The sequence below is a fragment of the Monodon monoceros genome, unplaced genomic scaffold (assembly GCF_005190385.1).
Source record: "Monodon monoceros isolate NGI ecotype Baffin Bay Population unplaced genomic scaffold, NGI_Narwhal_1 Super_Scaffold_7, whole genome shotgun sequence".
NCBI classification, from domain to species: domain Eukaryota; kingdom Metazoa; phylum Chordata; class Mammalia; order Artiodactyla; family Monodontidae; genus Monodon; species Monodon monoceros.
Genome location: NW_021703784.1, coordinates 96414163 through 96431221, shown reverse-complemented (window position 1 = coordinate 96431221; position 17059 = coordinate 96414163). Strand labels below are relative to the sequence as shown.

The following is a 17059-nucleotide window of genomic DNA, read 5'->3' as shown; positions in this document are numbered from 1 at the left end:
TTAGCCAGCTGGTTTCACAGATCAGAGTTGCTGAGTGTTGACAGGACCTTTAGGACCAGAAAGCAGCTCAGACTTCTGGGAAAAGAGCCTCAGGAGGCACTCTGCCAATGTCTCAACATTACAGAGCCATGTCCCTGAACATGGGACCCGGAGGGAGGGACTCCATCTCGCACTCCACTGCCAGGCATGCAGCTTGGTGCATGAATTCTATTACGAACCTCAGCTCAGCAGTTTTTGGATCAAACAGGTTAAAGTACACTTTTCAAGACCACTATACCCAGAAGACATATTTCATCTTCTAGAAAAATCGGCCGCCTCTTTTTTTTCTGAGGACCTCTGCAGAGACTGAATGAGAAGACAGCTTTGCAGGTGAGAACAAAGGATCATTGCTCTGAGACTCCTCATCTCCTTCTGTTTCCAGAATGAATCAAAATGCTACTGTTGGATGTGGATAAGAATTTCTGAGCTCATCTGTGTTGAGAATTATGCCAGGTGAAACGGAAGCTATTCCCTTTGAGAAACCCGTATCAGGCATCTACTGTGTGTACGGCAGTATCCTAATTCTGTGAGAAGTTTTTTACTGGATAAAGACAGGCTTTTATTCTGAATTGATAAATGTGGAGCAATTTGGGAGCCTGCCATTGGTAGATGGGTGATAGAAAATGTAATAGCATCTGGGAAGGAATAGGCTGGTTCATGTCTCGGTATATAACAGAGATTGTTGACATACTATGCAAATATGATCTTATTTAATCCTCTAGTAATGTACTAAGTTACACAGTCAGACTTTTTTCCCCCTTGGATAAATGATGCCCAGGGAAATTAAGTGCCCTGCTTAAAGTGTCAAAGAGACAAGGTAGATTCTAGTAAAAGAATTATAATACAGATGATATTAAATATGAATTTAAAACCATAAAAAAGAATGTAATTTTAAAAATCTCAGCTGTAATGCCCCTATATTTGGTGTTTCCTTCTAATTTTTTATCTTTACCTGATTTATGTAAATATGATCAGAAAAATACTTTATAGCTAGTTAGAATTTTTGCACTGTCATTTTAATCCTTTTCATGTTCATCTTTAAGACTCTCTCATAGACAACATATATATCATAACTTTTATGTTAATGGGTTTTAGAGTAGTAGAATAATGATAGATCATAGTTTATGTAAATTATAGAGAGACACTGAGATTGTGTCCAATACTTCCCTGTTACTTAACATTGTATTGCTTTACAAACTTTTTCAGAGTATTTTTCTTCATTTGAATTGTTTTCTTTGAATAAATTCCCAGTACTGGAATGGCTTTGTCAAAGGTTTCAAAGTGTGCTCTATAGGACTTTGCCCACTATCAATGCTGGCAACCCACTAAAATGAATCTCCTCAGTTTTAGTCAACTGCATTTACTGAACACCATATTTGTGTTTTCAGTGTGTGTGCACACACGTGCAGAAAGTTCTCCCAAATGTACTTGTTGATACTTTAACATCCCCAGTAATCTGGCATCAAATTGAACTTTTCATATTTTCATGTAATCTTTTTGTGAAATGCTCCTCGCTAATGTCTGATTAGTCTTTAGAAATGATACATGTCTACTACTGTCTTGATACTTTCCAAGATATGGCACAGGTACTTCTATTCTGGTCTGAGGCTTTTTTCAAAGGAGCAACTAGTAGAAATTCCCATGCCCAGAACATAGTTGGCCTTCTGCAAGTACTTGTTGAATGAATGAAGGAGTCTTTTCCCCCTTGGTAAGCAGAGTGACTAAATCGATTATGTTGATACAAATACATAGTACATTCAATCACTAAACAGACATTGAGTCCTTACTGTGTGTAATAAACATTGAGAATAATAAAATAAATCATTTGAGGCCCTGCCCAGAGGACTGATAATCTAGAAGACAAAATGCAATTTACTGTAACAAGTTGTGTGATTGAAATATGTATATAATCTTAGGGGAGTGCAGAAAAGGGAGTGATTTGTATTGTTTGGATTGAGGAAATACAGGGAGTCAATAGGGGAAAACCTGAAATTTGAGTAAGACTTTGAAACAGGAGCAAAAGCTGGATTAAGAAGGTCTTCTGGAAGTAGAGCATAAATAAAATGAAGAAAGGCAGGAGTTGTTAAATCAGATACTGAGTTAAAGAAATATTCTGTGGTCTTGTGGGGAATAGAAGGACAACAGAGGAGACTAATAGACTTTACCTTGATAGTAAAAAAAAAAAAAATTCATTTACAGGACTTAAGTGAGTCTTACCAGTTCCAGTGACTGCCCACAGCAGCTACAGTCAAGATACAAACAACACTTTAATAATTAACTTAAAATGGGTTAAAGACGTAAATGTATTAAGACTTGAATTCGTAAAACTCCTAGAAGAAAACATGGGGGAAAAAACTTGACCTTGGTCTTGGCAATGAGTTTTTGGATACGACAACAGAAGCACAAGCAACGAAAGCAAAAAATAAAGTGGGGCTATATCAAACTAAAAAGCTTATGGAGGGCTTCCAGGGCTTCCCTGTTGGTGCAGTGGTTGAGAGTCCGCCTGCCGATGCAGGGGACACGGGTTCGTGCCCCAGTCCGGGAAGATCCCACATGCCATGGAGCGGCTGGGCCCGTGAGCCATGGCCTCTGAGCCTGCGCGTCCAGAGCCTGTGCTCGGCAACGGGAGGGGCCACAACAGTGAGAGGCCTGCATACCACAAAAAAAAAAAAAAGCTTATGGAGAGAAAAAAACAATCAACAAAATGAACAACCTATGGAATGGGAGAAAATATTTGCAAACCAATAAGGGGTTAATATCCAAAATATGTAAAGAACTCATACAAGTCAAGAGCAAAATATATATATTGTATATATATTTAATCCTGTTTAAAAATGAGCGAAGAAGCCCTGGAAAGACATTTTTCCAAAGAAGACATACAAATGGCCAATAGGTACATGAAAAGATGCTCGAAACAAAATCACAATAAGAATACCTCACACCTGTTTAAATGGCTATTATCAAGCAGACAAGAGATAAGTGTCGAAGATGTGGAGAACAGGGAACCCTAATGCACTGTTGGTGGGATTATGAATTGGTGCAGCCACTATGGAAATAGTATGGAGGTTCCTATAAAAATTATAAATAGAACTACCATATGATCCAGTAACCCCACTTCTGGGTACGTATCTGAAGGAAATTAAATCACTATCTTGAGGAGACATCTGCACCCCCATGTTCATTGCAGGACTATTCACAATAGTCAAGACATGGAAACAATCTAAGTGTCCATAGATGGATGAATGGGTAAATAAGTTGTGGTATATCTACACATCGGAATATTATTCAGTCATGAGAAAGAAGAAAATTCTGCCATTTGTGACATGGATAACTTGAGAGCATTATGCTAAGTGAAAAAAGTCAGATAGAGTAAGACAAATACGCTATGATCTCAGTTACATGTGGAATCTGAAAAGAAACAAACTGATAGAAACAGAGAATAGTGGTTGCAAGCGACCAGGGGTTGGAGGAGATGCAAAGATGTTGGTCAAAGGGTACAAACTTCCATTTATGAGATAATTTCTGGAGATCTGGTGTGTAGCATGGTGACTATAATTAACAGTGCTGTATTATGTACTTGAAAGTTGCTAAGGAGTAGATCTTAAATGTTCTCACAACAATGCAAAAAGAAATATGTGATGTGATGGAGGTCATAACTAACTTTATTGTGGTGATCATTTTGCAATGTACATATGTATCAACTCATCACATTGTACACCTTAAACTTACACAACATTATATGTCAATCATTTCTCAATAAAGGTGGGGAAAAAAGAGAGATAACCACTCCCTTAGTGGTTCTGGTCAAGACTCTCCTCCCCTCAAATCATGAAGGGACTATTTTTCTCCCCAGATAACTGACAAAAAGTCCAGGTAAAAGGGAACACATATGCAAAATCAAAGCATTAATTTGTCCAAGATTCTCCAACATGTTAAAACAGCAGGATCAAAACATGAAAAGAAGTCTTTGGTAACTGGAGCATGACTGCCAATAGACACAAACTAATACTAGTTCCATTTCTCCAAGTACAGGTTCTACCTGCTCATCCCAAAGGACCAGTGTTCCCAAAGGGTTGAGCTGAAGAGGAGCAAGCCCTGAACACAGTGACCAGAGAGCTGGGAAGCCAAAGTAAGTAGAGAAGAAGGCAGCTGAGGTCAGTTTCCTAGCATTGATGAGCTAAATTCATGGATACCAAAAACAGACCGGGGATGACCTTTAAAAGAACAGTCAGGAACATAGGTAAATAAATGAGTTTAAACAACAACGACTTTCTCCTAATATCTACAGGGTTTTGCATATTCCAAGTTTAATGCCATTTTGAGTCTAACAAGAACTTTCTCCATAGTTCTTGTCAGAAAGAGTTAGCCAGTCATTCCCAGGAATATGGCAGCTGACATCTAACACCATCCTCTCTTCAATGGCCAGTTCTAGTGCAATCTCCTTTAAGAACGCTATAAGCTTCCACTGAGAAGTATTCTCTGTCTTTTGAGAATCTCGTAGGCCTTAGGCAGAACATTTGATTTGCCACAGTCTTCTGTCTACATTTTTAGTCAGCATGTTATGATCCAATTCTTCTGATAATCCTAATTTCCTACAGCGAGTCAAAATGCAGAAATGCTGCTTTATATTACATAGTAATATACACTATACACATCAGACTCTTAGGTTTAGGGATGGGCTAAGGCTCAAGAAGAGGTGAGGATTGGGGATAGGGTGATTGAATTCGTTTTCAATATCATTTGGTAATAAAAATGAGAAGAATAATTTATATTTTAAAGCATATCAAAATGGCTGCTTCAAAATGTCATGAATTCTATAGCATTGTGATTGCATATTTATGGGATAAGTCAGCTCTTTCTATGGGGCACGTGTTAGTTGTGTACATGTTTTATTTTCCTTATTAGATTATGAGTGCTTAAACGACAGGAAATCTAAGTTCACAGAGTTAGTTGATCAAAATTAAGTGTATCAGTCAGGGTCCAAGCCGAAAAGTAGATTTGTTACAGGGAATCGACCTTATGCAATTGTGTGGACTAGTTCAGCAGTTTCTGTAAGGCCGTTTCTTCCCACCTGGTGCTGAAGACTGAAGTACACAGGGAAGGTAGCTGGGAAAGGAACGTGAGAGGGAAAAAGAACAAGCTGAAACCCACAGTATAAGCTGAGGCTCACGGGGCCGGAGAAACTTTGTCAGTCCTGCTGACCCTGACCTTGGTAGAATGGGTGTCCCGCAGAAGCCAGGTTCCTTTGTTAAGGAGCTAAACACCCACACCTGGCCCAGGTGACAGACAAGCTGAAAGCAGACCTGGGGAGATTGAGGCACTTGCCAACCCAGCCCCTACCTTGGGTCGTGAGTTTAGCTGCAAAACGCCTGCTGCTTCGACTCTGCCCTCCAGGTCCTCCTTAGGAATCTCTCTGTGGCCCACCCTAACTGGAAATGTGCAGAGAAGGGAATTCTGAGAAATGTAGTTCAGCCTAGCTGAGGTGACACTCACCACAGTTGTTGAGATGACAGTGAGTTCTCAATAAATATTTACTGAGCGATTGTATAAGTGAATGACTGCATGGATGAATAAATCAATACTTAGGTTTCCAGGCTAGTCACAAAAGTCTATTTCAATGATAATGAAGCCATACTAAGATACCTTTGAATAAAAATCAAGGCCAGACTTTGGTAAGGAGAGCCTTTATTTGAAAGGATTATTTCAAGAGTGGGGAAAAGGAGTGCTGTAACAGAAAGAGGGTATTATTTCAACAGGAGAACTCTTAGACCATAACATCTGCAAACACCTGAAAATTCAGGCAGGAAATGGTTATTCTTTTATGGAAAGGAGTAAGCAAGGTTCATGGGGGATCATTCTGAATGCCAGTGGTGGCTCTGGCTGAGCGTAGGTCACAGTGCAGAGCCCTGTGTGGAGGAGAGAAGCTTGATTAATGTGCGCTCAAGCCGATAACTTTTGTTAAGACATCAGAACACTTTGTTCTGATGGTTCAGTGGGGATAAACGGTCAAGCTAACCATTTATGAAGGAAGAGTAAACAGGGCTACAAAGAACCCAGTTCTTCTGCCCATTTTTTAATTGGGTTGTTTGGGGGTGGGGTTGATGTTGAGTTGTATGAGCTGTTCATTTGTTGAAGATTGGGAATTTGAAGGCTTAGTAGCTGGCCTTGTCATAGGTGACAGGCGGACATGGTGAGTCTTACTAAGCCAAACGGAAGAAAGGACAGTTCTTTGCAGGAAGACATTTCAAAAACACAAAGGGGATGGAGAGGTTTCTTTAGCAATTGCTATTTTCCAGGATAACAGGGCTTAGGTGTCTTTGTATGTCTTGCAGCACTTCTCATCCCTTGGTTTTCGATCCTCTCTTTAGATTAAGGTACCTGCCAAGATGTTCCACTTACAAGGCCCGCAACTGCTGCAGATGTTAGAGAAATCCTTGAGGAAGAGCCTCCCTGAGTCCTTAAAGGTGAGAGTGGAACATTCTTAGGGAAAAAAGGACTAGCAACAGCCTCAGAAAAAGGTGGGAAAGAGAACAAGCATTCACTGAGCACCTACTCTGTGCCAGACACTCACTCATCTTGCATCTCATTTAGTTCATCATCTCTCTGCACGGCAGGTACATCATGTCTGTAGAACCAAAGAGGAAACGGAGGCTCAGTTATATGACTTGACCAAGATCACAGCAATAGTGAGCGGCAATGCTATGATTTGAATCCACTATGTTCTTTGCTGTGTGATGACCCAAAAACTTTCCCTTGTGCCCTTTCAACTCTTATGTTATATAACACTGGAAGTTTGTCCAGAACTGGCAAAGTTAATGTGTAATTTATTCTTCCCAAACAATCAAGTGCCTGATGAAAAGTTAACCATTATGATTCTTCTTTGTAATTAATAACTGGTCAATTTCTGTTTTGTCAAACCCCAAAGGATTATTATGTTTAACCTGGGGTGAGACAGAAATTGTGTTTAAGAAGTGATCTTATACCACAGAGAAGTGTTTTTTCTTGCAATAATATATGTTGCAAAGGGACTAGGCTATTGCTAAAGAGTGCCACTGCATTATGATAAAGGCATTAATTCATCAAGGAGACATAAGAAAGGCTGAAATGTATACACCCAACAACAAAGGCTCAAAGTACCTGAGACAAAAACTGATAGAACTGAAAGAAGAAATAGGGAAACACACAGGTATAAAGACTTCAACATTCCTCTCTCAGCAATTTGTAGAATAGGCAGAAAACCTATAAATATATGTGAACTTACTACATATGAAATACAATGAACCAGCCTGAAGTAACTGGCATTTATAGAATACTTTCCACAACCACAGCAGAGTACATATTATTTTCAAGTGCACATGGAACATTTACCAAAGTAGACCATGATTTTAAAAAGTTTAGAAGAATTGAAATCATACCAAGCATGTCCTTGAACAATATAGAATTAAACTCAAAATTAAAAAAACCTGAAAGGTGTCTGGGAAATACCTGAATTTCTAGAAATTATATACTTCTAAATAAATCATGCTTAAAAATCACAAGTAAAATTAGAAAATATTTTAGTTGAATGAAAATAAAAATACAACTTTTGAAAAGTTTTGGGATGCAACTAAAGCAGTGATAACTGGGAAATAGTTAGCATTAAGCGCTTATAATAAAAAAGAATAATGGTCTCAAATCAATGCTTTAAGTTTCTACCTTAAAAACTAGAAAAAAAAGTAAATTAACCTCAAAGAAAACACAATTAAGAAAATTATGAAAGATAAGAGCTGAAATCAGTAAATTTGAGAAGAGAAAAACAATTAAGAAAATCAATAAATCTAGACTCTGGTTCAGTGAAAAAAATCAATAATGTTGGTAAAGTTCTAACCAAACTGACCAAGAAATAGAAGACACAAATTATAAATATCAGGAATGGAACAGGGAGCATTACTACAAACACAATAGACATTATAAAGATATTAGGATACACTGTTTTCAATGCTGAGCTCATAAATTTCACAATGTATGTTCTGTGAAAAGCACAAATTACCAAAGGTCACTGAAGAAGAAAAATGCAAACTATATTGTCCTATATCTATTGGAGAAATTGATTTTGTAATTTAAAACATTCCAACAAAGAAAACTCCATGTCCAGATGGTGTCAGTGGCAATTTCTACTACACATGTAAGGAAAAAATAATACCCCTTCTACACAAACTCTTGCAGAATAGAGCAGAGGAGAAAACACTTCTCAAATCATTTTATGAGCCCAGAATTACCCTGATACCAAAATCAGAAGTGGGTATTACAAGAAAAGAAAACTACAGAACGATATCCCTTGTGAACAGAGATTACCCTCAACAAAATACTATCAAGTCAAATCCATCAATATATCAAAATGATAATACATCATAACCAAGGGGAGTTTATCTTGGAAATGCAAGGCAGGTTCAACATTCAAAAATCAATCAATGTAATTCACCATATCAACAGACTGAAAAAGAAAAGCCATATGATCTTCTCTCAATAGATGCAGAAAAAAATATTTGACAAAATGTAATATTCCTCATAGAAATAAAACTCTCAGCAAACTAGGAATAGAAGGAATTTCTTCAACCTGATGAGAAGCATACTGGAAAAATCTGCATCTATCATCATACTAAATAGTGAAAGAGTGAATGTTCCTCCTAAGATCGGTAACAAGGCAAGGATATTCATTCTCACACTTCTATTCAACATGGTACTGGATATCCTAGCCGGTACAATAAGGCAGGAAAAAGAAATAAAATACATATGTATTGGAAAGAAAGAAATTAGTGTTTATTCACAGATGGTATGATTGTGTAATGTAAAAAATCCTAAGGAACCTACCAAGAAGCAACCCTAAAAAGCTCCTAGATATATAACTAAGTTTAGCAAAGGCTTTAAGGTGAATATACGTAATACAAAAATTGTTTTTCTATGTGCTAGCAATGAACAATTGGAATTAAAAATTAAAAATCAATACCTTTATAAGCAACCTCCCCCCCCCAAAAAAAACCAAGAGACAACAACAACAAAAAACCTTAGGTATAAACAGTTAATTTACAAGGCTTGTCTCTAAAATAAATCTCATTTTCTTTTGTTGATGAATCACAGCTCTGGACTTCTCAGGGCAGCATGAATATGATGTATAATTCAGTATAGTTAATTACACTGATCATGCTGATGGGAAACCTGGAAGGAATAGCATCATATTACACCTTTTTTTAACCTTTTTCTGGTGCTCTGACACCTTGTATAGGGATCATGTGTAGACTCGGCCATGAGTGCTGAGTGTAGCCCAGAGACACTGATCCTTCTGACTGAGGTAGGGTAGGGAACTGTCGAGAGGAACAAGGTCAGGAGTCAGACTGCTCTGACCCCACAGATTCATTGTTTTCTGGGTAACACTGCAAAAAGTAAACATCTCTAAGTCTCAGTGCTCTTGCATGTAAAATGAGTAAAACTGGAAAGTAAATACTCTCGGTAGACATTCCTCAACCTTAAAGAGGGTTATGATTACCTTGCAGAGCTGTTGGGAGGATTAAATAAAATATGATAAAATTTATAGCCAACACTTATGGAACACTTACCAAATGTCAGGAACTACACAAAGTGCTCGACATGAACTCAAAAGTCTAACTCAAAAGTCCTTTGGGGCTTCCCTGGTGGCGCAGTGGTTGGGAGTCCGCCTGCCGATGCAGGGGACGCGGGTTCGTGCCCCGGTCCAGGAAGATCCCACATGCCGCGGAGCGGCTGGGCCCGTGAGCCATGGCCGCTGAGCCTGCGCGTCTGGAGCCTGTGCTCCGCAACGGGAGAGGCCATGGCAGTGAGAGGCCCGTGTACAGCAAAAAAAAAAAAAAAATGACTATGTAGATTTGTGTTTACTGACATGGAAATATGCTCATAGTATAGTGTGTATGTGTACGTATGGGGGGGGGAATAAATGTTAAATTAATATGTATTAGGTAATTTCATGTTTAAAAACAATGTGTAAATAAACGGATAAAATGGAAAGAGAACACTAAATTCTGCAATGTGATAGTAGATGATTTTTAATTTATTCATTTTATTTATCTGGATTTAAAAAAATATTCATATAATATTCTCATTGTTTGACCCCCAAATCTAGAACCTAGTAGAACCTGAAGATTGAACTGAATGCTCTATTAGGTACTTACCCTCATTTCATAGAAACAAACTTTGAACTGATCAAACGCAAGGCACTTTGCCAACCCTTCCTAATAAGCTGACCCTCTCACTTTGTCTGGATACTGCAGGTTTATGGGACCGTCTTCCACATGAATCAGGGAAACCCATTCAAGCTAAAGGCCCTGGTGGACAGGTGGCCTGATTTTAATACAGTGGTTATCCGCCCTCAGGAGCAGGTAAGGTGCTAGATGTGGAATGAATTTGCATCTATGTTTGTATTCACTATGAACCTACCATGTACCTTGCAATGTGGTAGACCCTGGGGATACCAAAATGAATTGCAGTGATAGTGAACAAGTCCCTGTCCTCAAGAACTTCACAGCCTGGAGGAAACATAGACAAGCAGATAAATTACAACATGCTTTGACAATGTACAAAAACATACGAGATACAGAAGTAGCACTGACCAAGAGATGATTAAAACTGTAGATGTCAGGGGATGCAGGGAGAGGATCAGAGAGCCTTCAAAACAGACATTTCACCAAAACTGAATTTTGAAGAATAATAGGTTTTTGACAGGTTGACAAGAGCAGAGATTGCATTCTAAGCAGAGAAAATAACACCCAAAAATATGTGAAGTTAAACATGAATAATGTTAAGGAAATAAAGAACAAATTACAATGCTTGTATCTGGGAATATATTTTCAGTACCAGACTTTTAAAAATCACTCAAACTAAGTGGTTAATCTGTTTCAAATATAAATATGTTGCAAGCATATTGCAAATATAAAATAAAAATTCATCTCATAGTATTTTGATATAAATTATTTACAAGTAAAATTTAAATGTATAGTGACTTTAAAAAAGCAAATTAAACAGAATACAAAAATAAAGATAATTTAATTATTGAAATCTAAAAATGGAATAATATTCCCTTTTTTATGCAACTTTAAAACAGAGATTGTTGGTGGTATTAATGCTGAGGGCATTTCTGTGCAACAGCTTCCAGCTATTCTACCCTTGTTGGGTAGTTGTTCTCTCCTTCCTTTGCCTTCAAAATAAATCTCACCCTTTATTTGTTAATTTTGAGCAGATCTTATTGAGCAAATTTTGCATTTCAGTTTTGTTGGGAATATGAATTATTTTGTAAACAATAGTGCACTGTGGTTTACATTTTAAAGACATCACGTGTCTTCACTCTGTATAGCTTTATCACATGTGAGAATTCTAATACAAAGTTACCTGTGTCAATTTCAATATTGTTTTCATAATCCATTTGTTCTGAGACTCTTTGAAACAGAGTAACATTTACTCTTGCAATGGAAACTTGTCTTTGACAAAAATTCCTTCCTTCTCCTGAGGATTACAGAATTACTGAAGAATGCTTTGTAAACTGGTACGTGTTTGGCTGATTTGAAATTGTAATGTAACATATAAATACCTAGTTCATCAAGTTTTTCTTACTCATAAGTGGAGTAATTCATTAAATCCTTTACTTAGTCTTATGATGTAAATGATTCAGGAATGATGATAGTACATCAAGAAGAATATCAATATTTAGGTTTGTAAAACATCACTGTATAATGAAATACCAAGCACAAGTATTCCAATCACTGGGCATAGTCAATTTGATTTATTTATATTACCCAACCAAACAGGATATGGCAGATGACTTTGATCACTACACCAACAGCTACCAAATCTATTCTAAGGACCTCAAGAACTGTCAAGAATCCCTTAGCACATCAGACGTCATCAACTGGAAACAACATTTGCAGATCCAAAGTATGTAAGGGATCTGGGATATGTGCTGGCTGCTAGGACTGCTCATATCTGTATAGCCGTAGGGTCACTTTTTATCCTGAGTACATCCCCCTACAACCTTTATTTCCTTTTACCAAACTCCAGACACTCAGCTTGATGTTCATTCCCTGTATCAGCTGCCACCATCTCTTCAGTGGAGTTGAATTCAAACATTACAAACTCTAAGGTTCCTTTAAGAACGTGTGAGTGATGCAAGTTCTCGTTACTGGAGGATTCATGATATATTTTTCAGACATATTCAGGATCCCTTAGGGTGATTGGATGTGAGAGCAGAGCTCCCCCTCTGGCCTTCCATTCCTAGAATTAGAATGATAAGTCCTTGTGCCACAGAGCACTACCCCAGTCACAAGAACACCTGTCATTGTTGGAGTCAGACTCCCTTGGGTGATATCCTTGCTCTGCCTGTGACTTGCTTTGTGATCTTGTGCAAATGATGTAACTTAACTATTATTCAGTTCCTTCATGTATAAAAAATGAAGATAATAAAAGTACCTAAAACATGAGGTTAACGTAAGGATTAAATGTGGTATCAGACCAATACCTGGGCATGTAGTATGTGAACATGCAAGGTTGCCTACTGTTTTCTAAATACCAATTCTCCTTGATTTCACAGTACTATAGTCAGGATTTCTAGTGTTATCTCTGTATTGCAGAAGAGAAAACATGCTTAGGTAGCTACATGGCCATGGTCACATGGTCACTTGCAACAGCAGAGGCAACATCGTCTGACTTTAAGTCCTGCATAGCTTCTGTTGGGAAGCTTCGTGAAGCATCTAAATGGACAATTGCTTCTCTCCTAACTTTATCCCTCTCTAGGTTCACAGTCCAGTCTGGATGAGGTGATACGGAATCTTGCAACCACTAAATTCGTTAAGGTCAAGCAAACCCAATGCATTCTCTATGTGATGTCTGAGACAGCGAGGAAACTTCTTCCTTCCCTGCCGGAGACAAAGAACTTACCTGCTGGATCTGGCAGACCCAAAGCCATGTGAGTTTGAAAAAAGACGCTCTGCACTATTCACATCTTTCACTATTGAAGTAGCCTCCCAACTTCTCCCCTTATATTCCCTCTTGTCTCCCTACAATCCATTTCCAGGGTGGTTGCTTTTAGTAGGGAATGTGGATTATGTCCATTCACCTGCCAAGAAGTCATTGAGGTTTCTCAGCATACTTTTTTTTTTTTTTTTTTTTTTGTGGTACGCGGGCTTCTCACTGCTGTGGCCTCTCCCGTTACAGAGCACAGGCTCCGGACGCGCAGGCTCAGCGGCCATGGCTCACGGGTCCAGCCACTCCGTGGCACGCGGGACCTTCCCGGACCGGGGCACGAACCCGTGTCCCCTGCATCGGCAGGTGGACTCTCAACCACTGCGCCACCAGGGAAGCCCTCAGCATACCTTTAATAAAACCAAACTCCTTTATGGACTTTCAAGGTCCCGTAAGACCTGGAACCCATCACCTTTTGGACTTCATTCTGTCCCTCTAGCTAACTCCCACCAGCAGCTCTGGCCATCTTTCTGCAGCTCAATCTCATACATTCACACATGCATTTGCACTTTGTCTGCCTACAATGTCCTTCCCTGTGATCTTCATATATTTGCCTCTTTCTGCCATTCATACTCTCAAATGTCATTTCCTCAGAGAGGTCTTCTCAGAGAACCCTGTCTAAAACCACCGCCTCCCATAAGTCTTCAACTGCAAAACCCAATTTTTATTCTTTATTGCATTTATCATTACGTGAAATCAGCCTGTTTGTGTATGTACTGACCTGTTTGTTCTTTGACCCTCCCCCCTACAACGTTTCAAACTCCACAAGTGCAGCAACCTTCTTTATGTTGTTCACTGATAGATCCTCAATACCAGACTGAACACATAGCAGGTGCTTGAAAAATACGTATTTAATGAGTTCACTTCACAGAGCAAAAGTTTTCCAGTAAAGAGAAGTTAAACAAATTATATATTTCCCCCCATTGATGTCCAGTCTAACACTGAATAGAACGGAACACTGATGGTGGAGATTTGAGCTGGAGATACCCAATCCTATGACCCTCTGTGTGTTAATGTACCTGGAAAAGCTTTATTCACATTGTATCACACATGACACCTGAAAAGCACCTGCACATCTATAATCTCATTTGATTCTCCTGTCCACCCCATGAAATAGACAAGGTAGGAGATATTATCCCTAGTTTCCTGACGGAAAATAGGCTCAGATAATGAAACAGCTTGTTCAGGTCACATGGATGGTTAAGGGCATAATGGGCTTAAATCTAGATCTCCTAGTTCCACATGGTGGGCTCTTTCTAGGACACCCCCCCGAAGCCTCTTTACAGCCTGCAGATGCCTTCAGATTCAGTGTTCTGTACTTCGGGGGCCGCCTGCATGCCACATCACTCCCCCTCTCTGGACTTCATTCAGTTCCCACAGTGGCCAAGGACCCTCTGATGCCAACATTCTAAGATTCCATGATTCTAAGCTCTGGCTTTATATACAGCTTGCTAGCATGTGCTTTGGGGCACTTGCCTATTTTCTGTTTACCTATTTTTCTTATCTGTAAAATGGGGGTAATATCAATTCCCTCATATTAAGGGGAGAGTCACTGCATTGCTGAAAGGACCGATACTTAATTTTTATGTACTTCTTATTGTTTATGGGCACAAGTCCTAGGTACTCACGATGTAATTGCTCTTATATCAGTATTTTTGGAAGGTACTTTTAATATCCCCGCTTTATAAAGAAGAAATGGAGGCAGAGAGACATTATGTTGCCGCTCGAGATCACACAACTAGCCAGATTATGAATCCCGGCGGCCTGGTTGCAGAATCTGTACCTTTACCTGTGCTCTCATTTGCATTGTCTGAAGACAATTTGGGGGCAAAAAAATATAATACTCCACAGTATGTGTGACTTATGGACTGTTCTTTTTCCTTCTTCTCAATAGTAACCAAGAGATGTTTAAACTCTCATCCCTGGATCCTACCCACGCGGCCTTGGTGAATAAATTCTGGCATTTCGGTGGCAATGAGAGGAGCCAGCGGTTCATCGAGCGCTGTATCCGGACCTTCCCCACCTTCTGCCTGCTGGGGCCTGAGGGGACCCCTGTGTCCTGGTCCCTGATGGACCAGACAGGAGAGGTGCGGATGGGGGCCACCCTGCCTGAGTACCGGGGCCAGGGTCTCGTCTCCCATATGTTGTTTGTCCACAGCCATGCTCTGGACAAACTCGGCTTCCCCGTATATAACCATACAGACAGAGCCAACAAAATCGTACAGAAAATTAGTCACAGTCTGCAACATGTCCCCATGCCCTGTGATTGGAACCAGTGGAACTGTGCGCCTCTGTGAAGCAGCCACGAACCCAAGGCAGTGCTGGGTGGGCTGGTCACATGGCAAGAGATGCTGGGGCGGGTGGGGGGGACAGAAAGAAAGAATAAAGTGTGATCAGCAGTAAAGCAGTGTGTGTTGTTTGGGCTCTGAGGAAGCAGCGTGAGTGGTCAACAGAACCACCAGAGTCCCTACTCCCAAATCACTCATGAATTTCCCTTTGGGTCCAGCAGACCTTCCTACTTCCTCCACATTCCAACCCTGGCAACCACCATTCTATTCTGTGTTTCTGTGAGTTCAACTTTTTGTTTTTGAAGATCCCACGTATAAGTGATATCATGCAGGATTTCTGTTTCTGTCTGGTTTATTTTACTGGTTCACAATTTTCTTCTAATACACATGGCTAGTAAGGAAACTATCCATAATCAATAAGGAATAAATGCAACCCACTGCTCTAGTGGTGCCATTATTCTTCTTTCCAGCACCATCATATCTATCTCTATTTAGAACGTGTACATGGAATGCAGAGTAAGACAACTTAAGTACTATAGCTTGTCATATCACAATAGCAGGACAATTTAACATCTTGTTTTCCAGAAACAACACACATGCAAAAAGAAAATTGTTATTTAACAATAACTGTTAAAATGTATGTGGTAGAGATACTTTAAATTTGAGGTAACTCAGGAAAAATCTATAAAATTGGATCGAATTTGTGGGATTTTATCACACATAACATTTGTACCTTCTGTGAACTAGGTTAAATCTGTAAATATTGAATATGACTTTTTTTTCTAAATTGACAAGATAAAAAAATTGGCATGTTATCAACTTGTTTCAAGTTGCAGGATGAATATGAATTACTTGTATCAAGACAAGACTACTCTAGGTAGAAAGGGATACTTCAAATGTAATGTTCTTTTGTGTGTAAAGAGGAGTTTTACAATTAACATCAGCCATTATTCTCATACCAAGCTGTAGGACATTTTATACAATTTAATAAAGGACTTTACATACTGAAAACCCTCCAACTAACATTGTATGTTATGCACCAGTGTGCTGTGCATTTTCAAAAAATTAAAGCTTCGAAAATGTTCAGGAAGACGACTTTACTCTCAACTTTCTCTTGTAGTACAATCCACCCTTCGAAGAGTTCAGAAAGGAAACTGAAAAAATGTTGCATTGTCATCAAATATATTTTTAAGATAATGAATTTTTTGTCTTCCTCAAAAAGGAATTTGAGAATAGAATAGTGCATTACGTGCTAGTCTCTAGTGGTACGCATCTATATATTTATGTATATATATATTTTTCCTCCAAGACACAGGAATTTAAAAAAATTCTCACATCTCAATAAAGCCATGAAACAACAAAATTCTCTCATCTCTAATGAATTAGTGTGATCATAGGTATGATTATCAGAGAAGAAAGACACTGAGGATGTACCAGTGGTAGAAAAAAAATAAGGATTCTCCAAGCTGATACATCAAGGAAGAAGCACTTCCTTATTTCGGGAGATGACCTGAAATTCTGTTGGTCTAAAACAGCACTTCTGTATGACATCTGCAATCATCACCGCATCACTGGAATTTTCTGAATACTGACAACATAAAACAGCACAGATTCTAGTAATAAATTATATTAGCTGCTTATTTTTACCTGAAAAGGGCTTTAGTTTACTTAAATTTTGAAGGGTATTTTCACTGGGATGTAGAATTTTATCA

General features: G+C 38.9%; 1 protein-coding gene across 1 annotated transcript; it reads left to right on the top strand.

Moving 5' to 3' along the window:
* Positions 1-197: 197 nt before the first annotated feature.
* On the top strand, positions 198-15810 carry LOC114887478 (glycine N-phenylacetyltransferase). Its single transcript, XM_029209279.1, has 7 exons — positions 198-369; positions 4072-4168; positions 6408-6503; positions 10320-10427; positions 11850-11976; positions 12832-13003; positions 14954-15810. Exons 3-7 carry the CDS (start codon positions 6426-6428, stop codon positions 15354-15356), a joined length of 888 nt encoding a protein of 295 aa, XP_029065112.1. The 5' UTR covers positions 198-369; positions 4072-4168; positions 6408-6425; the 3' UTR covers positions 15357-15810.
* Positions 15811-17059: the final 1249 nt, after the last annotated feature.